The following is a 22149-nucleotide window of genomic DNA, read 5'->3' as shown; positions in this document are numbered from 1 at the left end:
AGTTTAAAATGCAGAAATTTGTTTTATCACATAGGACATGCAATGTTTAGGGACTTTTATAATCCTGTGAATATTATGATTCGCATTTGAAATGAATGTGTCATATAAGACTAACAGCTAAGGGGAGTTTATATTTTGTAAATAAGATGTCAATAAGGTGCTTTAACTGGACATGAGGACTACATCAGAACCAAATGTCCCCAATAAATTAAGTTTTAATTTGTTTTTAAGTCAACATTCAAAGCGCCACGGTCTTGTCAGTGTAATACTGTCGGGTTGGCACTTTCGCAGATGGGATGGTAGCTGGCAAGTATTTGTTTATAAACCCTACTTGTTTGGGTACAATACTTGAACTAACTTCTATTCAGCAAACAGTGTGAATCCATGCAAAGCCTTTTCCCAAAGTCCTTTTGAAGGCGACAGGCCATTGAAGGAGGTGGAGAGGGGGGATTAGTGTCTTCAGTAGCAGTGCATTTCCGAGGGAGCTGATTAGCTCGCCATTCATTGTTAAATCGAGCAAAGGAAGGCCCTAGAAGACTGAAAAGAGCCAAATAGGTGGGCCTGGAATAAAACATCCACAGGAAGCCCAATACAGGCTACATGAAGTTTTCCCAACAAATTTTTCCTCTCCCGAGATGGTTGTATGAAAAAGGAGATTAGCATACAAAATTAGACGCTGGATGATTTGCGGGGCAACTTGGTTCATGTTTTCCCTCTGTCTCAACAAAGTTAATTAAACTAGTCTTAAACAGTAAAGAAACAACCAAGCGCAAAAGTATTGGGAGTGCTTTGAGGATTACTACAACAGAAAAGGAGGCATTTGTGAAGAAGAAATTGAGAGAGGCGTGAAGGAAGGAAGACTATAATCAAATGCTGTCTCCCATTGTGCCTCTGCCCTGGGGTTATGTGACACCAAGCTGAACAATACAAAAAGAAAAAGGTTATATGTGATGAAGACAAAGAAATAATCAAATCTGGCCAACAGCAAATGTGGTTTTGGAAAGTGTGATTCTGGTGAAATTCTGTATTGGCAGTATTGGCTAATCACATCATACATAATAAAGATTATCCAACAAATCTTCATTGTTGATTTTTGATGTTGTCATTATCGTGAAGCACATTTATTTAGCAGAAGATTACAAAAACAACAAATTCATATGCATTCGGACCTAAATCAACAAATACATTACCAAGAAGATTACATATCTTTAATTAATTATAAAAGTAAGGGGATGAATGCAACATAAAAAAACACTACCATAGAAAACAGCACTATAGTATCTGTGCAATAAATTAACAATATACAAAGTGCTTCCTCTTATTTACAGTTAATATACAGTAACAGGATAAAACTATTTTCACGACGCTAAACAGACACTCGGGAAGAAAATGTTTTTTAAACATGATATGGAGACATACCCTGATAACAACCCCTTGTATAATCATTCAAATAAATAATCTAGTAAAGTACATGCCTGTTGGTGAAATCGTTTTTTATAGTCTATTGTGCTTTGAATGATTTGATGCAGTGCTATAACAAAACGCAGAAAGATTTAGTATGGGGTGTCTTACTGTACGTGCATTTAACAACCTAACCCATAGCTGCAAGTGAAATATTACAGATGAAAATATATGTGACCCTACATGGGAAACCACAGGTGAATTATTGTTTTTGTGATGACCTGTTTTCTACATATAATGTAAAGAACATTCTTTGAAATATAACCTTATCCTCTTTAATACTGACAGAGTAAAGTCATGTCAAAGATTGAAATCATAGTGAAATTAATGATTGAAATGCTCCTAATCTCATAATTCGATTGAGACTTTAGATTGGATTTCACAGACAGGGTCACATGTGCTAAGATCTCTTTGAGATCTAGACCTCCTTTAAAGCATTCCCTAATATCCAATTATACCTCTGGACCTCATGTTATTTCCTTCACAACCTAAAGGCATATTCTGAAACAAACACAGCTGCTGCAAACAGTTCAGGACATCTCTAGAGCTTCTTCTTTAACCGATAGCTTTTCCTGCGACTGCTGTCGTTCTTGACTTGTTTGGTCCTCTTAACACAGTAGTACTTTGTCACAGTTTTACGGCACTGCTCGCATTTTACAGCACAGCACCAGTGGAACTTGCAGTTGCAGCTGGACACAGTCTCAGCCCTGCGCTCTTCTACAGCCAGACCGCAGTCTCCACACAGCCGCTTGCAGCTGCGCTTCTCCCATTTGGTCAGGTTCTTGCCCTTTCTCAAGCATTCACGGCCTTCTGTACCTGGCAGGCCCAGGGTGCGGTTCTCCAAGCAGTAGTCGGGGGAGTCCTCCAAATGAACCAGCTCTTTACGCGAGATGGAGCTGAAGGTCTCGGCGATGGCACCGCGGCTGGCCGCGCTGTTGCCTGCTCCACGCAGCAGGTCCACCTTCAGAGCTCTGTGATATTTCTCCTTCAGATAGTTACCCACCTCGCGGAACTCCGGCAACTGCAGCCAACAGGTCTGGGTGGTGCAGCTGCCAGACACTCCGTGACACTTGCACGTTCTCTGCATGGTTCCTTTTACCGCCTTATTGGGAAGAGGAGCTCGTGTTAAAGAATAACCATTGCACTTCTGTGGAGAACACGTTTCATTCAACAGTTCATTCAGAATCAAGGGCATTCACTCATGCATTCCGGAGGCAAATGTTCATGTTTAAAAACACTCTAATTGGAATTGAACTCATCTGTCTAAATATACAATGCTCTCTTTACTAGACAGGCTATACATCCACTTAAAAAACACACAGAAGGAAACTGTGTGAGTTAAGAGGAACCAGTTCAAGGTTCAAGTCTGGGGTCTCTCTTTTCTGGTGGGCATACAATAATTCCTGACTTCAGCTGAAACAAACAGCTGTTCGCTTAAAAAGGAACAACTCTTTTCTGAGGGAGGCACTTGCTCGGCGGAATCAGGGTTTCACATCGAGCCGGATTGTTCGGCACAGGAAAGGGGTGTATTTATTTTGCATAGCCATTGTCAACATGTTTTCTGTCACGGACAGACGCAGTGGTAAGTCCATTGAAGTGTAAGTGAAAAAGAATTCTTTCACATTTTTTCAGTTACAATGATGCTCCAGGTGCCAATCAATTGACAAAACCTGCAGACGGGGCACAGACAGGATAAACAAAGCGCACTTCAGCCGCATGGCCGTGATCCCCGTGGCTTTCTCAAGTACAACAAAGACCAACATAAATGTAAGATCCTTATTGCAAGAATAAAACTAAACACTTATTTGGGAAGCAACAGAATACAGAACCTTTGGAAAGTGCGGACCCCTAGGTCGTCTAATTAAGCTCGCACCACTGATCCCAAGAATCTCAAGTTAAGGGTCTATCATAAAGGACATTCACAGGGTGTAAATAGGCCCTTCTGGTACAACGCACACTCTATTGGAAGAACGAGTGGCACCTTGCTTATAAGGCCGTGAATGAAACTCTTGGGTGGTACGTAATCATTAGAAGCCCTGAAAAATGATTCAAAAGGCACTCTACAATCGGTTGGAGGCCAAAAGAAATGTCTGAAGTTTAGGCGCCGTCTTATGGTGCAGGTGCCCAAACGGCCCGATCGTTTTCTTAAAGGCTTAAGCTGAGAGTGACTCTCTAAAGGGTAAAAATGACTTTATGTACCTTGCGTCCTACTTCATTGTTGTGCAGGTTCATGGCCGCTCTCGCGTCTTGTCCAGTTTCCAGCGCGTCCACAAACTGCTTGGAGATGGCCTCTCCGAATCCCACGTTATCACTGCAGCCTCCCCACAGCCACCCCTGGCCACCTAAAACAGCAATAGCATGATGCTTTTGGACAGACATCAAGCATAAAAATCTACTTATAAAATACATGGCATTACATGTTTTTTAGTTTACAGCTTTTTACCTCGTTGGCCGTTCCGGGTGTCATCACAGCCGCAGTTGTCAAAGTCACCGAGGCTGCAGTTCCGGGTGAGGGTGTACATGACCCCAGCAGAGCTTATAGCATGGAAGAACGCAGTCTCTCTGTTTGCTGTGAACACATGCGGCAATTATATTAATCATTTGCTCTTGGAGTTTGTGCTGATTTTGACATTCTTTTGTGCTACATTGTAAAAGGCACGCTGTTACGGTAAGGAAATCTAATCTTACCCTTAAAATGTTTTTTGTGGGTGTTATCCTGATAAAATTATGTTAAATTATTTAGCTGGAAACCATTTATATGGATGTTATGTTCTCACTATTCTTAGCTTTGTATACTGTGCTAGGCTTTAATGGACTAGTTTTGATGCACTTATGTATTTTGTTGCCTATGTTGTGATAATTGCTTCCAATGTTTCCTCATCTGTAAGTCGCTTTGGATAAAAGCGTCTGCCAAATGACTAAATGTAAATGTAAATGTTATTATATCAAGCAGATATGAAATAAAATAATGCGAATTCAATCGTGTATTACACTCTTAAAAAGTGTGCTTCAAAAGGTTCTTCGATGTCATGAAGAACCTTTTGGTTCCATAAAGAACCTTCAACATCTTAAGAACCTTTCTATTTCACAAAAGTTTCTTTGTGGCAGGAAAAAGGTTCTTCAGATTATAATATTAGTAAGAAAGAGATGGTTCTTTAAAGTTTAAACCTTTGACTGAAGGGTTCTTTGTCGAACCAAAAATGGTTCTTCTATGGCATCGCTGGGAAGAACCTTTTAAGCACCTCATTCGTTTATTATTTTAGTGTTTTTTATATGAACTAAACATGTTTCTATTTAAGATAGTAGCATCCGTCTCAACCAGGATGGCCTTTGACACTTTTCCCCAGCAACAAACATTCAGTACAAGTGTTGGTCTACTCTCATACATCGTCTTTCTGAGGTCGGCATTGGACTGCAACAGGTCCCTCTTTGGCACTTGAGGAATGCCTGATGAAAAGAGTCTGAGGCAAACCTTTGACCCACACCCTTTGACTTGAGAGGGCGTCCATTTCACTCACTCACTCTGGTACACAATATACCCTTGGTGGCTTTTCTATTTGCCTGTTAACAGAGCAGGTTTAATTGACTCAAGAATGTTTTTATGCACATCAACATTGAAAAAGGCTTCTCTGTGGTCTAAACCAGGTCATTGTGTTTGTTTTAGATGGTGTATCTGTGATCGTTACAACTGAATCATAACATAGTTCCCATAGTTCCCAATAACAAGCACCCTCTCACTTTTATTCAAAAGACATTCATTTTGATAGACTGGAATCTTAAAACAATATATATTTATAAACAGATTACATTTTCACTAAAATAAGAATCAGCAGAGGTCATAGTTCTCACCACTTCTCAGTCCACTGTGGGTGGAAAGCTGAAGAGCCCTCTCCGGGCAGTTCCAGCGGTCCCATGCAAACTGATACTTGCACTCTTCAATCCCACTCTGTGCTCCAGCAGCTACACTGCTGGAGTAGATCAAGTAAGCCTGAAATAGCACAAACCAGACCAAACAATGAAATACTACAAATTCTCGATTGAATACCTTTAGTAAAGTGGTCACAAATCTACTGCCTGCAACCAAAACCCATTATAATTTTTGTCATCATGCAGGGTTGCAATATAAATCCCCGCAGGCACAATTCACATAAAAATATTTCTGATACATGTTTATGAAATATTATATTAATAAAATGCATGAAATAAAGTCTTAAAATTAATCTTAAAGTTATGGAAATAGTACAAGAAATATAAAAGTAAAGGTTTTCTCCAAAACGCAAAATGTAAACAATAAGGGTCTTTATAGTGTGATGAAACTGTGGTTTATACAATCTAATATGTCTCAAGTGGTTTAGAAGACACAGCTCTACAAGTGCTCTCATGGACGGCTGGGTTGCTAATGATGACCACCCACCACAGGCCCCTTCCCTGGCCACTCACTAAAAAGTCCGCACAACTTCACATTGTGAATGAGCTCAAGTGTGTGAAAGCTATATGGTCCAGTCCACACCAAGAAGCAAGCAATACCTAATAGAAGATATACAAGTCGAAGAAATACAGTATACAGCACCTGCGCTATGCAAATCTTTAAATTTGACACTTGCTCACATTGTGATCACAAAGCGCAAGTCAAATATTAGCTACTCAAATCCGTGAATAATTTCAACTTCTTTAAGTGTTTCAAGGCTGATAAAGATCAGAAAAGGAGATCAAAAGATGTAGGCTTACCTTTGGGCCAGTCATCAGGAAATTATTCACTGACCTGGAAGATAGATCAGCCCATTAAATCAGTGTTGGGTCTGAGGATTTACATGGAGAGACAACATTTTTTACATGTTTCTCTTGAGATTACAAGAGAAAACCACACTGAAAAACATAGTTTTTTTAACAACGCTTCCATTCAAAAGTATATTTCACAGGTATATTACAACTGCTCATCATATTCACGGTAAATTTCAAGATACAAATAACATTCAGTCCTACAGTTTCAAAGTAAAAAAGTCAAGAATTGTTTATTATCCATCTTTTACGAAGTAAATGGTATGGTACGTGTAGGCTTTAGGCTATATGCACAACCAACAATTCTCGTATTAATGCAAAATGCGTTTATAAAATAAACGTTCTTTAAGGCGGCCAGAGAAGCTTATTAATATAATGATATAATCTGTTGAAATGCTTTTGTTTAACGAGAAAACCGTATCCAATGCAAAAAGCGGCAATGAATAATCCAAAAATGTTTTAAATTATGAGATAAAGTCTATTACCGAGATGCTATCACCAAAGTGCGCGCGTAAACAACAATATAACGACGAACTTACCAACTGCAGCAAGACTTCATGTGTGCCATTAAGATGAACGAGTAATAATAAACTTCCCAATGTATGAACATCCTGAGAGAGGACCGGCAGACTTTTCGTCACCTTGGAAAGCAGAGGAGTCTGCAAGAGCTCTATATAACCTACATCCAGAATTTAGAGGCTGGGGGTCTCATGTGTGAGCCAAGGGGGTTCTGAAATGGAGCTCCTCTCATCCCAACAAGAGATTATCTGCTTAATTAAAGATTTTCCCTTTTCTTCAACTTTCAGCCAATCAGAACTATTGTACCAGAGCGAGACCGAAATGATCAAAAGGGCACCCTGGGCTCCTTCGGGACAAATAGCTGGGAAGAACTCCCTGCGTGCTAACAGTTGGAGTGAATGGGATGGCATCTCTAAGGTTGTGCCTTAAAACTAAATTTCAAGAGCAGCATGAAAGGGTTTGATACAGTGTCATAAAAATCTTATTGAATGATTATTGGAATTATCGGGTGGATCAAAAGACTAATGTTATATGTAGTGTTAGGATGTGGTGTGTTATACAGGTTTACGTATGCTAGCCTATACGCAGGCCTATTCACAGTGTAAGCAAAGATACATTCTAAAGTTAAATGAAAAAAAACTAAAAACTAAAACATTAATTAATAAACAATCACAAAAGCCACCAAAACTACGAAACATAAATTGCGTGTTTCGGGTAATGATTAATTCATGACAGCGGTTATAATACAGCGTTTTTCTGGTTACATTGCCAAATTCCAAAACATCAAGCGATCTCAAACCCAAATTCGTGGGACGAATTAAGAGATTATGATATACAGCTGGATTTTGCATAGATAAAAAGGATTATAAACCTAATTGATGAGATTTGTGTTTGCATTTTTTTTCGGTAGGATTTAGTTTAGAGTGTTTTATCTGTATAGCTGACCCTTCATGACCTTTAGGGTCTGATTCTTTGACGTCTTCGTATCTTCTTGTGTGCAAATTAGGATTAGGAAAGATTTTCAGGAGATTCCACGGGGATGTTTTTGGATTACGCCGTGAATAACATTCATGAAATTCACGAATTTGACACTATATAAGACAATAAACAATGTCCACAATAAAATGATTGTGGGGGACAATAGAGAGTTGGCAAATGTTAAATATTCTAAAATGTTCCTCCATTGAAAATGACGGATATTTTTTGAAGGCTATTTCTATTCAACTATTAAAACTATAAGACATTTTTAATTACAAAAACTATTATTCAAAATAAAATAGTGCAATATCGCTTAGAAACAGAACTGAAAAAAGTAAATAAAACTATTTGAAAATGAATTCACTAATTGCAACAAGCAATAATTAGACGCATTGCAGACGCATGCATGCAAAGACAGCAATTTAATGTTTAATGCAAGTCATTCGTAGCCTATGGTTTCACAAATAGTCTAGCTCGTGCATAAATAAAAACAAGCGCGAGAAAAGAAAGCTTTATTTGAGACATACACACATTTTATTAAATTATGAAAAGATTAATATTGATTCAAAACTCATGGTACAATTTACAACTCTCACACTTAAATATAAATTGTCGTTTATTTCATGGTAACATTCTTTGAAAATGTGCCCATTAAGGCTCCCATTAAAGGTCAACACTGTAAAAATAACATTTAGTTTCTTTGTTTTAAACATGGGTAGGCCTATACATTTTATATAAAGTCAATGTGTATTTTATGCGAGCAATTCTGTATTAATTTGTCGGCGTAGTCAAGAAAGCCCACTATATTTAGAAATTTCCCAAAGTTAGGCAACATCATCTTTGTGTTCCAATTTTGAGTATAGGCAAGTTGAATTATAAGACAAAGGGCAAGTTATGAACTTTTAAATATTTTAATTTCCCATTTATAAGGACAAATAAATAAGTCCCATAATAAATCCGTAATGGATTAACAGTTACCTCAACAGATAACCTGAGTAGGCTAAATATTTTAACATAGCATGTGTTGTTTAAGTGCTAAATATTGTAAAACATATCACCATACACCTGGTCATCATATTTGTTAGGTCTATTAAAATGATAAAGTTTATGGTGAATTAGAAAATTCCTCATCATTAGCACCATTTATCCAAAATGTGACATTTGCCATGGCATTTAGCATAATTTCATGGCTATCGCCAATGTTTCTAACAGCAATGCCAGAAGATGAATGATCCACATTTCCATTTATGCTGTACTGATAAAAGGTTATTATTCTAAAACATTTATATTATGTAGCCTATTAATATGAAAATGTTTGGTTAAATTAAGATTACTCAATAAATTCTATTTCTACTTCAGAGCAGTTTAGCCAGAAAAAACATGGGTCAACCTATTCATGAGAGAGGGCTGCAATGAGACACAAAAGTAGTGCCACCTCCTGCCACTTGAGGCAGACTGCAGCATAATTATTTTCCCAATGTATGTTTTTTTATCATAAACAACCCACCCTCATAGTCCAATACACATCATGGAACAAAAAAGTTTATCAGAATGAATGTTAGTCTTATGCACGCTGGAATGTCTTATGAAATGATCTTATGAAAGTGGATACATAACCTTCATTGAACACGGTGAAATGCTGATAATGCATTTATACATTTTGGCTTACCATAACTTTTTCGTTCATTATATGAATTGAATAAATTAACCACTTTTGTGGCTTCCATCACCGGTGCGTTTAACACGGGCCATGATGGTCTCACGGGGCATCCTTCTGCAGTCCGAGGCCAGGCCAAAGTAGCACATGAGGTCTATGAATGCTTTGGTCACATTCAGTCGACTGCCAAACTCACTTGTAGCATAATCATGGGGGAATGTGTGATGGTAGTTGTGAAACCCTTCACCTGAAATTAAATGATGGATATGTTGTCATAGCTGTGCAAGGAATAAATATCACTGCGTCACAAATGTAAAAAATGCTTTAAAAATAGAAATAAAGAGGGAATCGTTCCTACCAATGGCACTGAAGGCAACCAGTTTGTTCTCTCTAGGGTTGATGTTGTGGTCATAGGGTCTCATTCCCCACATGTGAGCTGCACTGTTGACCAGCCAGCTCACATTGAGGACAACTGTGTATCTCAACAGACCAGGGATTAGGTAACCCACCCATAGACTCTCTTGCCAAAAGAACCATGGTACAACCGTGGGGATAAGGAAACACACCACTACCACAGACAACTTGTAATATCTAGAAAGAGAGAAATTAAGCATATTTAAAAAACAAATCTTCGTATTTTCTCTCTGACAGACTTTGTGTCGTCAGTGTTTCCCGCCATCTCGTTTCCTCGTTAACCTTCCCTGAGTGTTTCAGTACCCGCACCTGACCCTTGTCAATTATCCTGTGTTTGTTTCCCTTTAAAGCCTCCTCGTGTCTCTAGTCCTGTGCTCGTTTGTTGTACTTGTATGCTGTTCTTGTTACCCCTGTAGATGATTCCTGCACTGTATGGTGTGTAACAAGTTCATGGTCCTGTACGTTTATTTCCAAGTTCCTTGTTTGGTTGTTTTTGCCCCCTTGAGGGAAGTGTTTGTTTTCAGTTTTTGAGAGTTAGTTTGGTTAGTGTTTTCCCCATTGAGGGTGTTTGTTTTGTATTTATTTATTAAAGTCTTGTTAATCCGTGTCTGCCTGCACTTGGGTTCTTCCACCTGCGTGTCAGGTGTGTGTGTACAGAACCACCATAGAATGATAAAAATCCACCCATTCATTTTTTTAAACCTCAACAGTCCTCTAGAACGAGCCGTTGCCATTCTCTCAGTAAACTGAAGTCACATTGATTAAGCCCTGCCTATGACTGCTGATGGACTGCTGTCTCTGCCCTCATCGAGTTGTACACTCTTGTTTTCACGCTGGGCCACTTACAGAGATCAAGAATGTTTTGTATAAAAATAAGGTGTTTTGTTGTTGGATGCAAGACTGAACACAAGTCTTCATTTACTCCCGACATCTGAGCCACAACGCTGTGAATTGGTTTTATTTCTCAACGGAATGTGCAGAAGACACTAGGTGAAGTGACTTAACACCGGGGTGCTTCACAAACGAATGTTAGTAAAATGCTTGATTCATAATGGGTCATGTTCTCAGTTTTTAAACATATTTGCAACAATTTGCTCGTTGTAAAGACATACGCGTTTCTGTATTCACTCATAGAGAGCATGTTTTTTCAGTTTTTAAAGATGAAGTGTTTGTCCTGTGTATTGTCACTTATAAAACAATGTGCTCGCTGTACAGACATGACGTGTTTGTGCATTCACTTATAGAGAGCGTGTTTTGAGTTTTTATAGATTTAATGCGTTTATCATGTGAACTTTCACTTATAGAGAATGTAAAGCTGACGTCACGCCCTATGTTGCATGTTGCAATCTTGAGCAGATCATACTCCACTGTTGTTGCTGTGATGTACCGTTAATTGTTTTGTTTGATATAAAGAGAAATCGAAAGAAAAAGAACCATGGGCCTTTCCTGAACGACTCTGCGTAATGCTATTGCAGTTTTTAACACAGCAAGACCGAGTCTGTTATATCTCCTAATCAAACAACAAAACACTACATTGAACGCACTAGCAACCATCCTCTCAAGATGGCGCAACATTCAACACGACATGTAGTAGCTTCACATTCTCTATAAAAGCAATCTGCCGGATTTAAAGACGTAACGCGTTAGTGCATTCACTCAGAAAGCAGCAACAACCTGTTTGTCTTGTGTACTCTCACTTATACAATACAAAGTGTTTGGTTTTTAAAGATGAGACAGTCTTTCTCATTCGCTTTATGAACAGTCTCTTCAGTTTTGTGGTTACTGGAAGCACCCTTGCAAACAGCACTGTTTTCTGCATGAAAGAGGGCGGAGACCAGCAGCTCATTTGCATTTAAAGAGACACACCAAAACAGCCTGTTAAAAAATTGACATGCAGGGCATATAATAAAAGATCTATGGTGTATTTTGAGCTGAAACTTCACAGACGGACTTATATTAAATTTTGTTATAGGGCTAGATTTGGGGGACTTTAAGTAAAAAGACAAAATCTTCCTACCAACCTCCTCTGAAACATTACAACTCCATCTGCTTTAAGATCACTGAGATCCAGCCTGCTGCCTTTCTCAATAACATCTGGGTGTTTTCGGACCAGCAGCCAGCCAACGTGAGCAAAGAAAAATCCCCTCCGAGCATTGTGGGGGTCTGCATCGGTCTCCGAAAACTTGTGATGAACGCGATGATCTCTGGCCCACTCATAGATATCATTCTAAATGAATAATATATATTGACATACATTTATAATATATAGAGAGAGAGATTGAAAAAATTAACTTACAGCAAAGTACTTGACATTTGGCAAGCATTTCCAGCCTTGCTTTGCTCAGAGGTACATTATAAATAGTTCAAGCACCCCTTGGGAGACATTTTTTGCCTCAGAGTCTGTTTTAATGCCTTTGTACTGTTTTTATCCACTTTTTAAAACGGTTTACCTGAAAAGCCATGGAGTTTGCGACTGCTAGGAAGATTCGTAATGGCAGTGAGGCTTTGTAGGACCTGTGGCTCCACAGGCGATGGACACCAGCAGTAATTCCTAGAGCACTTATCATGAAACACACTCCACCTGCCACACAACAGAAAAAGTTTTAACTACTCAGTCATTCATGGTGCACGCGCCCTGGATTTGTTCTATGAGTGGACAAAATATCTCGCTGTGTGCTCTCAGACAAGGCTGCCAGGGATGTGGGATACCAAGCCCCAGACTGTGAAGAAGAGTGCACTGTTATGACCCTGCTCAGTTTACAATGGAGAGTCTATATAAACAGCAATCAGTCATTGTTCTAGGGTGCAATATTATGCTGTTCTGCGATGGAAAAAATGCACCAAACAGTGAAGCAGTTTTAGCTTTTGGGGAGATTTCAAGTTATTCTTATAACTGTCTCTCTCAAACACCATTCGAAACAACAAAGGTTCATGGCATATTTTCGCTGGAAATAAATGTTTAACGTTGTTTCAAATGTTGAATTATTAGATCAAATCGGAGATCTGTAATCACATCTTTAATCTTTAGAGAACCCCAAGCCCGCCTAAGGCAAGACATGTACATTGCAATGGTGGAACCAGAAAAGCAAAACACACAAATATTTATTACAATAAACATAAGAGCCAGCTTACAGTATCAGAATAAGAAGCAAGATGACTTACTCCACACGAGGGTTAAGGCAGACGTGGATGGAATAAGGATCAGTCCATAAAGCGCTCCTATGTGTAATATAGACATTAACACAACGTTTCTCCAGACTATTTGTCTAGAAGGTTCCGGGCCCTCTTTCGGTTTGTAAGCATCATACGCATCTTCTGCTAGCGTTGTTTTTTCCATTGCTTTCATGGTCCTTAATGTTTTCTGTCGAGACAAGGAGTCGATTTTATTCTCACGACCGTGTGCAAAGGGCGTTTTTCAGATATTTTAAGAAAACGCGCTCATCTGTCAAAGCACGCATACAATTTACAAATATATTTTTTAATTCTGGATAAAAATGGGTTTTATATCCAGTATTATATTAAATCTTAATATAACCAGCAAACATCAGACGCGCTAAAATAAAGGCGCATTAACGCGAGTGCCCTTACCTTTTTCTGTGATGCAACCATAACTGCGTAGCCTATTGCAAAATGATTGACGTGTCTGGCAGGAGGCGGGAGAAGACAATAGCGCTTTATGGTCGGATGAATTTTGTCTTACCTAAGCTTCTGATTTCGGTTTTTGGACGTTCAAAACGATGCAATTGGGCGAAGCAGAAGGGATGCCACCCGTACCAGTTTCATTGGTTGCCTGGTTATCTAATGCTTATGTTGAGAACGCATGGCATGCTGTATGATTACACTTCATTCATTGTTAAGAATGCAGTCACGCTAAGAATCGAGTCACGTTGATATTTGTGGCTCAAATAATAAACATAGGATTCAAATAGTTCAGCAAAGACCTGGATACGTTTTTTTAAAGCCTATAGAAAATATGTTATTTTTAAAAATAGTGCTCGAATACACATTGCATTTAATCTCCTGACTAGCATTCATGAGGTCATGTGTAAAGGCATCATTTTAAGTTCCTACTTAAAATAGGAACTATAAACATAAAAAACAATATTTATTTGTTATGCATTTACAAATAGGCTACTTCCTTTATTTTGCATAGAGTTAATTTGTACCATCTCAGTGTTCTAATGAAACATTATTGGCCTTTATGAAAAATACTAGATCGACACTGACTTTTCCTCAGCCAGTTATTGAATACGAGTTCAGGAAACCGCATTATATCAACTTGCGGTATGCCACAGGCGTGTTCTCTCGCCAAAGAGACAACCATTTAGCTGATGCTTGCTCAGGCTGTGCACTTAAAGGGATAGTTCACTCATAATGAAAATTCTTTCATTATTCTACTCACCCTTATCAGGCCTAATCCCTTATTTCAAACAAAATTCTGACTATGGCTGTTTATGCAGAATACAAAAGAGCCAAACCAAACAACAACAAAAAATTCCATTGAATATAAAACCACTGAGATATTTCATATTTTTTGTAGAAAGGTTTTGCATATCATAAGTGTATTTTTTATTTTATATTAATTGTTTCTTCCTTTATTTCTCACCTATTTTATTATACTTACCATCAGATTTGCCAAAATGACACGTTGCAACCTTGGTACATATTTATAGCGCTCAATTGCACATCAAGTAGCGACACGCAAAATGTAGGAACGTCGCAATGGCACCCTCTAGTGATAATGTAAGTGGTTTGCAACGCAGACATCGCAATGAAATTAACTTTAATTTGGCAACTTAAAAAAATACATTTTAATGTAGTTTTAATGACTTTAATGTAATACTGCGTCTTTCCATTTTGAGCCAATTCGTGGTAACTACACTCAAAATGTTGCTTTCATATTTAAAGGTAAAGAGGTATTCTTCTGCTGTTGTTATGTGACCAATTCCCTTGTCCCAATTTTCTTTATCTTTCAAAAACAAGCACCAGTTCACAGTGTGGAGTGTGTGGAAACAGGTCCACAGGGACGGCCACGGTCGGTGTGAAGGCTTCTCCAAGAATCTTCCTCTGATAATCTGAGCCGCAGCAGAGCTCTTTAAAATTCCTCATTGCCTCACCGTCAGGTTTGCATGATATGTAGACAAGCCTCCTTATGGCTGGGTGGTTCCTTAAGGCTCTGACAACTCTATAATGCAAGCCAGCCCTGGACGGGTTGACAACGGCTGTCAGTCCACCGTGAGAACTCAATGTAGCCATCAAATTCGGTAGGACGACTTCTGCTTTGCCTGTGAGAAATTCACACTTGTCAACACTGTTAAGTTTTGCATTATACCTGGCGTCCTCAACTGCTTGTTCAATGAGCTCTATGCCAATGACTCTTTCCATCTGGGGAGATAATAAAATGCCAATTGCTCCTGTTCCACAGCAGACATCCAGAAGGGTTCCCCCGACACACGCCCGATTAAGCTCGGCCACTGTCTGATACAGGGCCTCTGCTGCTTCCCTGTTCACCTGAAAAAACGAATCAGCAGAAATTCTAAACTTAAATCCAAGCACCTCCTCAAAGATATGAGGCTGTCCATATAGAAGCTGATAGGGGGATTGTTCATGACTGCAACGGGTCATTGAGCTCTCCTGGAAGTAAAGAGAATCCAATTGACAAACTGCTGCAGGACCTCGAGTGAAGTATTCCACCAGTGAAGCTTTATGGAGCCTGATCTCCTCATGTGTCAACTGTTGAGGATGGAAGTAAACTATAGCCATAGTGTGACCAGCAGAATTTGTCCTTACCGTGAGTTCTCTCCAGTGACCACCATCATGAAACAAAAGACATGGACTGAGTGGTGAGAGACGTAAAAAATCTTCATAATGCCTTGCGACCATCTTGTGTTTTGGGGGCATGTTCATAAGGTGGTCGCCACGGACACACACAATGTTACCCATTTTTCCATTGCCTATATAAAATCCAACAGTCTTTGGATTCCCATCCATCCCCTTGTTGACAGAGAAGGTTGACTTATTGCGGTATCCATCCGTCACTGGTGAGCGAACTATGGGCAGAAGGGGAAATCTTAAATCGTTTGAAACATCTTGGGATGAATCCTGAGACAGCTGCTTTGCCATCTCAAGTAAGATGTTGTGTTGCTGTTCTTGTTTCCACTTGAGCTGTTGCTCATAGCTCAGTCGCCAAAGGGGTGTCACGGTGTCTGCCAGTCTCTCTTCCAAGGAAAGCGAGTCGCAGTTAGCAGGTAGTTGGCGACTTTTATTTTTTCTCTTTATAGGCTTTCTGTCTGAAGAACTGTGGCTCAATACTGAACTAAAGCATACTTTCGGTAAAGTGATTATTTGTTTCAACAATGGGTTCTTTAAATGTAGGCGCATTGTTTCATGCAATATTCACTGATGCTGACTTCTGTGCCGAGTGAGTTAGCTAGCACGTGACATCAAACAGTCAAACACATTTCTAATAATGACGTTATACGAGACCAACACAGATTTGGAAATGTTATTACCCACAACAAAAGTCCTGTATGACAAGCCTCGTCTTCACTACCTTTAACGTTACTTGAACGTGTACAAGCAACACTATTTTCGCAAGATAGAACTTCATACCAACACTCCCACTCTGCGTGTAGAAAGCGACAGCTGGTTTCCGGAAGTACAATAATAATGATTTTCAGCTTTAACCGATAAGGAAAAACTATTAAAAATATGCAATGAAAAATATTAAGAAAAAATGGCAGCTGATTATACTAAAATAAAATAATATACAAGCTTATTGAAATAAATGTATCGAACAGGAATTTTAAGGACGGATCTAATTACCGTTTAATATATTAATACAATCTAGACTACACTAATTAATTCTACACTAAACTGTTATAACATATTTTGTGTTTGTTTTTTAGTCTCGACACTTTTCTTTCGTTCATTAAAACAATGTGGACGTTCTAGACGCTACCGAAAATGTCTTTAGCTTGCTGTTAACGTCATCAAGGTGCGTCTTTCGGGCCAGGAAAGGGATCAGTCATCAGTTCCGCCGTCGCAATGGAATCAAACAAGGACGAAGCGGAACGCTGCATCGAAATTGCAATCGCAGCGTTGCGAGATAATCAACATGACAAAGCGAGACGTTTTCTAGAAAAAGCACAGAGACTGTTTCCCACCGATAAGGTTAAAGGTGCGTGTAATGTACATACGGGTTTACCGTAGATCGTAAGTGGTCTGTTGAAGGGCCACAGGAAAACCTGTAGTCAGTAGATAACTTAAATGGCAGTTATGCCTCTGTAATCTCGTGTTTTTTTTAAAAGTGTGACATTACAGTGGTTTTTCTACTCTTGAATGTTTATTAGCGTTGTCTTGAATCATGTATTTTGTGCTTTCGGTTACATGTGAGTCTTATTTAATGGAGTCGATGCCCATACTCCTAACAGTAAACTATAGATTGGTAATAAAATGTATTTAATATTGATAGCATAGCTGTGTAATATTTTCTGTTTGTATATAAGATATCATGTGGACACTGATGCTATTCCTCGTTATTAAAACGAAAGAACTCTTACCTAGCTTTACTAGAGTCTATTGCTGAGAATGAAGGACCTTCCACAAATGAAGAAAACATCAGAGAAAATGATGGTGCTGGTTTACGAAACAGAACGCACAACACAGAAAACCACTCCTCTGGATATGGTGCCACAGACTCAGCCAAACCGTATTCAACAGAACAGCTAGATGCTGTCAAAAGGTTTATTATTGACTGCTTTCCTAACATGGACATATCTTTTTGGTTATGTGCATTCACTGCTGTTTACCCACTGACGTCTCAATATGCTCTTTCCCTTATGCAGAATTAAGAAGTGTAAGGACTATTATGAGATTCTTGGAGTCACTAAAGAGGCCAATGAGGAAGATCTAAAAAAAGCCTACCGAAAGTTAGCTCTGAAGTTCCATCCCGATAAAAACCATGCGCCTGGTGCCACAGAAGCTTTTAAAGGTATCAAAATATCCCTATATTTTTGCAATCTGCATGGAGAATGTTTCTTAGGGTTTTCATAATAATGGCTTTTTTTTCATTGTCTTAAACAGCTATAGGCAATGCTTATGCAGTTCTTGGTAACCCCGAAAAAAGAAAGCAGTATGATGTCTATGGAGAAGAGAGAGCCCATCCCACTCGGCAGAGGACCAATCACAGAAATTTTGAGGCTGATATTTCCCCTGAGGACCTTTTTAATATGTTTTTTGGAGGAGGCTTTCCAACTAGTGAGTAGTCCAGTGTAGTGTAATCATAGCACAAGCTTATGTTTTAGAGACATATTATTAGTCAGCGTGGTGTAGTACACTCAAAAGCAGTAAAATTTTGCACTTCTAGGTAATGTTCACGTGTACAGCAATGGCAGGATGAGATTTGCTCATCACCAACGACATGAAAGACGAGAACAGCAGAGAGAGGTAAGAGTCATGTATTGTCTTTGATTTAAGACGGTCATAGATGGGTTTGCATGATAAAGAAAGAATTTATCAATTTATGTGGGAAAAATGTAGTTGCGTTATATTCATTGCGCATTTGTCATGTAAGCGTGTGTATTTGAGCATTGGAATATACCAACAGCTTGTTCATTATGTCATAATGTATTGTTTATTTAAATGAATATTTTTTAGGGTGGCCTTGCCTTGTTTGTACAGCTGATGCCTATACTCATTCTGATCATAGTCTCAGCTCTCAGCCAGATGATGGTTTCCAGCCCCCCGTATAGCCTCAGCCATAGATCGTAAGTACACCATGTGTATTGTTTTTTATTGTATAATATATTATTTAGTATATTGTATTTTTTATGTTTTACATTGTGTATTGTATTGCGGGTGATTCATATCTGTGACATTCTTAAAACTTTTAATATATTGAAGATCCATGGGCCACACGAACAGGCGACACACTGCCACTCTGAAGGTGTCTTACTATGTGGGCGATCACTTCTCAGAGGAATATACAGGAATGAATCTAAAGAATATTGAACAAAGTGTGGAGGAGGACTACATTTCAAATCTGAGGAACAACTGCTGGAAAGAGAAACAACAAAGTATGTGGATTAATGATGTTATTGCTCTATGTTTAGAAAGAAGCAGATACCTTATAGAAAGGACATGCCTGCACATCAGACAAGATTTTTTAATGTTCTCATGCATTCCTGTGAAAATATAAGACTGCTTAATAATGCATGATGTGCTTTAAAATGTTAGTGGCTTGCAGTCTTTCCCAGTTCATGAATAGAAAAAAATGTAGTTGATTTGTTTGAATGGGCTATTAAAAGCAATTTTTACTGAGATTTAGTTGTTAAGAGGGCAAAATAAATTGTCTGTTAACCTAGACATCTGTGTTCTGATTTGTAGAGGAAGGTTTGCTGTATCGGGCACGTTATTTTGGAGACTCAGACTTGTACCAAAGGGCACAAAAAATGGCAACACCCAGTTGCTCAAAGCTTTCAGACATACAGGTTCTGTTACATGGACACTGAGTAGAAAAAAGTAAGTTCATACATGTGTCAATTTCCTGTTTTTTTTAACTCAAGTGCAGTAGTCAAAAAATGATTTATATTTCTATATACTAAGGTGGTGTTTTTTAATCTTGGTTGCTTTTAGGTGTCCTGTGTTGAAGACGTTCAGAGATGATCATGTACAGTAATGCTGTGCTAAACTGGGACATTGCACATTGTACCTGTAGAAGAGGAGCAAAGATGCTGGTGCAACAGGAGCTCATCTGTCTCTCAAAATTTGCGGAAAGTTGCAACTCCTGCAAGATCCTAACATTGATTAAAAATGCTACGATTTAAGAATGAAAAATAGAAAAATGGAACCTGCGGTGGTAAAGAGAAATTTAACGGCTGTTTTTTGGTAATCAATGCTGCTAGCTTACAGCTTTTTTATTTACAACTCTCTTCTTCTCGGAGCATTTCTTCAACACCCATATTTGGGTTTCTGAGCCAACTGCAAGATTTTAGTAGTGTTTTCGATCTGTTTATGACCACAGGAAATTAAACGATTACGCTGGGGTCATTCAGCATTTAATGAATTGTTCACTGTGGTTTTGCCTGTTAGATTTTTAAGAAGAATGTTTATGCAAATGAGAAAATAATATTTGTATTTATTAAATGGTATCATACTATAAATTTTTTTCCATTTAATTTATTTCTTAAGAGAGAAAATGACAGAAACGAGCATTCATTGTTAACAGTGTGTTGCCGATGTATAGATTTTGGGTTTTAGAGCATATTCAAGTGCCTTGCCAGCTCCAGTCTTGCTGTGTACTTTAACTCCCTGTATACGTGTAATATAGAAAGGAAATAACATCAGATTTTAGGCTGATGTGTTCAGACTATTTACCTACTAAACAAGCATTTTTTTTACTTTACTTTATTTCACATTCATTCTATAACATTTTATGTAAAATGTAAATAGCCTGTATGTACACAATATAGTTACCCAAAAGACATGAAAAGTAATAAATCTCTTTCTAAAATGTGTTTAGGAATTCTGCTTAATTACTATATGAATTTTATATTATTTTAAACATGGACTTGGCTATTCCGATTTAATGTAGGTGCTTTAATATTCCATCTGACAGTAGTAACCAAGTGTTGGTATATTTAAACAGTAAAAATATGAGGTGTACAAAACACTAAACTTGAGTTATTTATTAAACAAAAGATCAAAACACAGCATAACAGGGGGTTTATTTGAAAATGTAAAAATGGCATACAATCTTTAAAATAAAGGTGCTTCAAAAACCATAGAAGAATTTTTTTGTGTAGAATATCCAAAGAACCGTTCTGTTTTACAAAATGCTCTTTGTAATATTTTGTAGCCATTATGCAGATATTTGACTCCATAAGGTTTGCACATGTGTTGTATTGTAATTTTTTGCAAAGCCTCCTTAATTTTTTCCACTCAAAGAACAACATGGATGCAAATGTATTAATACATATTTAATTAAACATTTGAATAAAAAGAAAAGACATAGATTTTGACATTAAAGTTATACTTCACCTTAGGTTAGGACTTTATGGGAATACATAGTGATATTCATTTTATGACCCTGTACTTAGTTTTCATGATTTTCCTAAAATCTGCCTATTTGTGAAAGAACTTTGAGGTAAGAATTTTGTGATGGCTTAAAGTGGGACATTGAAACACATGGAAAACACAAGAAAAGGAAAATTGTATTTAAATAAAAGAAAATGAATTCAAAGGCATATCTAAGAAATGAAAGGCTTATTATTTATCTTTTTGGACTTCATTTAGTGAAGATTTAGTGAAGAACAAGGTACTTGTTTTAGACATTTCTTAAAGACATTAATTTCTTGAAACGCCCATATAATTCATTCAAATTTAATTTCCAGAAATATCAGTATTGTAATACCGATATTGCACACCGGATGGCAGTCACAAGACTTTCTACTAGAACTCAATCAGGAAAACGCTATAGACCTTACACCTTTGCTATTCATCAGCACTATTTTATATTCTGTGTTGTGATAATAATAAATACCCACCCTAAAATGCATAAGAATATTGCTGCTGTTGATGCTAACATTAACATCCCTGCATTACAAACTCTATTAAAAGCCCATCTCAACGAACCATAACGCTCATAGAGCCACTTTTTTGCTAGGACAGCTTGTTCGACCAGTTGAGCACTGGAAAATACTGCATTAATGTTGTTTGCTCTTCTTCTTCGTATTTTGCAGGTGTAAGGCAGCATGAGGTCTCGCCAACATGAACGACAGGAACTCCAGACAGAGATAAAAGGTCACACTCATCTTCGACAGTGTCATGTATTGCTTTTGATATTACACAGACACACTTTCAGTAGCCTACATATTATATAGACAAATCACGTGAGGTGCTTTGTATTCATGTGACTTAATAAGTACGTGTTTAAGAAAATGTAGCTTTTTTTTCTTTATGTGTTTTTATACAACCAACTATGCTTTTTATAGCCTACTGCTGATCCTCATACTCATTTCAGTTCTCAGTCAGATGATGGTTTCCAGCCCACATTTCAGCCCCAGCCATTAATAGTAAAACCAAACGATTAGCAAAATAAGGAGCATTATTTAAAATAATTTGTTATTTATTGTGAGTATTTATTTTACACTGCATGGTTTGTGTGACAGTAAAACGTTTTTCAATAATGATATAATGTGTTTTGTTTGTTTGTTTTTATATCTAAGACCAACATTGGAAATGCTGGAACACATTTATCTTGTTTTTGTAAGGCATCTTGATGATTGATGGTTGGCTTGCGGGTGAAGAAAAGCTCTGACATTTTTAAAACTTTCCATCTT

The 22149-nt window shown here is 38.0% G+C and overlaps 4 protein-coding genes across 4 annotated transcripts; 1 reads left to right on the top strand and 3 right to left on the bottom strand.

Moving 5' to 3' along the window:
- Positions 1-1095: 1095 nt before the first annotated feature.
- Positions 1096-6850, bottom strand: wnt8b (wingless-type MMTV integration site family, member 8b; the record flags this gene model as incomplete). The annotated part of the gene is made up of 6 exons (XM_079472330.1): positions 1096-2563; positions 3661-3803; positions 3905-4030; positions 5311-5449; positions 6190-6223; positions 6780-6850. 6 exons carry the CDS (start codon positions 6848-6850, stop codon positions 2003-2005), a joined length of 1074 nt encoding a protein of 357 aa, XP_079328456.1. The 3' UTR covers positions 1096-2002.
- Positions 6851-8141: 1291 nt separating this feature from the next.
- scdb (stearoyl-CoA desaturase b) lies at positions 8142-13608 on the bottom strand. The gene is made up of 6 exons (XM_079472329.1): positions 13397-13608; positions 12971-13169; positions 12259-12389; positions 11830-12035; positions 9753-9985; positions 8142-9641 (listed from the first exon to the last, which is right to left on the bottom strand). Exons 1-6 carry the CDS (start codon positions 13415-13417, stop codon positions 9442-9444), a joined length of 990 nt encoding a protein of 329 aa, XP_079328455.1. The 5' UTR covers positions 13418-13608; the 3' UTR covers positions 8142-9441.
- A 782-nt stretch (positions 13609-14390) lies between these two features.
- Positions 14391-16840, bottom strand: trmt2b (tRNA methyltransferase 2 homolog B). Its single transcript, XM_079472326.1, has one exon. The coding sequence runs from the start codon at positions 16187-16189 to the stop codon at positions 14774-14776; it is 1416 nt and encodes a 471-aa protein (XP_079328452.1). The 5' UTR covers positions 16190-16840; the 3' UTR covers positions 14391-14773.
- dnajb12a (DnaJ heat shock protein family (Hsp40) member B12a) lies at positions 16768-20737 on the top strand. The gene is made up of 9 exons (XM_079472328.1): positions 16768-16988; positions 17375-17552; positions 17656-17801; positions 17894-18067; positions 18177-18256; positions 18467-18576; positions 18713-18885; positions 19196-19330; positions 19445-20737. The coding sequence occupies exons 1-8, from the start codon at positions 16856-16858 to the stop codon at positions 19318-19320; spliced, it is 1119 nt and encodes a 372-aa protein (XP_079328454.1). The 5' UTR covers positions 16768-16855; the 3' UTR covers positions 19321-19330; positions 19445-20737.
- Positions 20738-22149: the final 1412 nt, after the last annotated feature.

This window comes from Barbatula barbatula (genome assembly GCF_947034865.1).
Source record: "Barbatula barbatula genome assembly, chromosome: 14".
In the NCBI taxonomy this organism is placed as follows: Eukaryota; Metazoa; Chordata; class Actinopteri; order Cypriniformes; family Nemacheilidae; genus Barbatula; species Barbatula barbatula.
The sequence above is the reverse complement of the archived record's forward strand: the minus strand, read 5'-3'. Positions and strand labels throughout refer to the sequence as shown.

Excerpts from the sequence above, each read along its gene's own strand:
- scdb (XM_079472329.1), bottom strand. The coding sequence starts at position 13,417 with ATGGTTGCATCACAGAAAAAG. Across the intron at positions 13,170-13,396 it reads TGGTTGCATCACAGAAAAAG|AAAACATTAAGGACCATGAA; the intron begins GTAAGGGCACTC and ends TTGTCTCGACAG. Across the intron at positions 9,986-11,829 it reads GTTGTAATGTTTCAGAGGAG|ATATTACAAGTTGTCTGTGG; the intron begins GTTGGTAGGAAG and ends CTCTCTTTCTAG.
- trmt2b (XM_079472326.1), bottom strand. The coding sequence starts at position 16,189 with ATGCGCCTACATTTAAAGAACCCATTGTTGAAACAAATAATCACTTTA.
- dnajb12a (XM_079472328.1), top strand. The coding sequence starts at position 16,856 with ATGGAATCAAACAAGGACGAAGCGGAACGCTGCATCGAAATTGCAATC. Across the intron at positions 17,802-17,893 it reads TGCCACAGAAGCTTTTAAAG|CTATAGGCAATGCTTATGCA; the intron begins GTATCAAAATAT and ends TGTCTTAAACAG. Across the intron at positions 18,068-18,176 it reads TGGAGGAGGCTTTCCAACTA|GTAATGTTCACGTGTACAGC; the intron begins GTGAGTAGTCCA and ends TTGCACTTCTAG.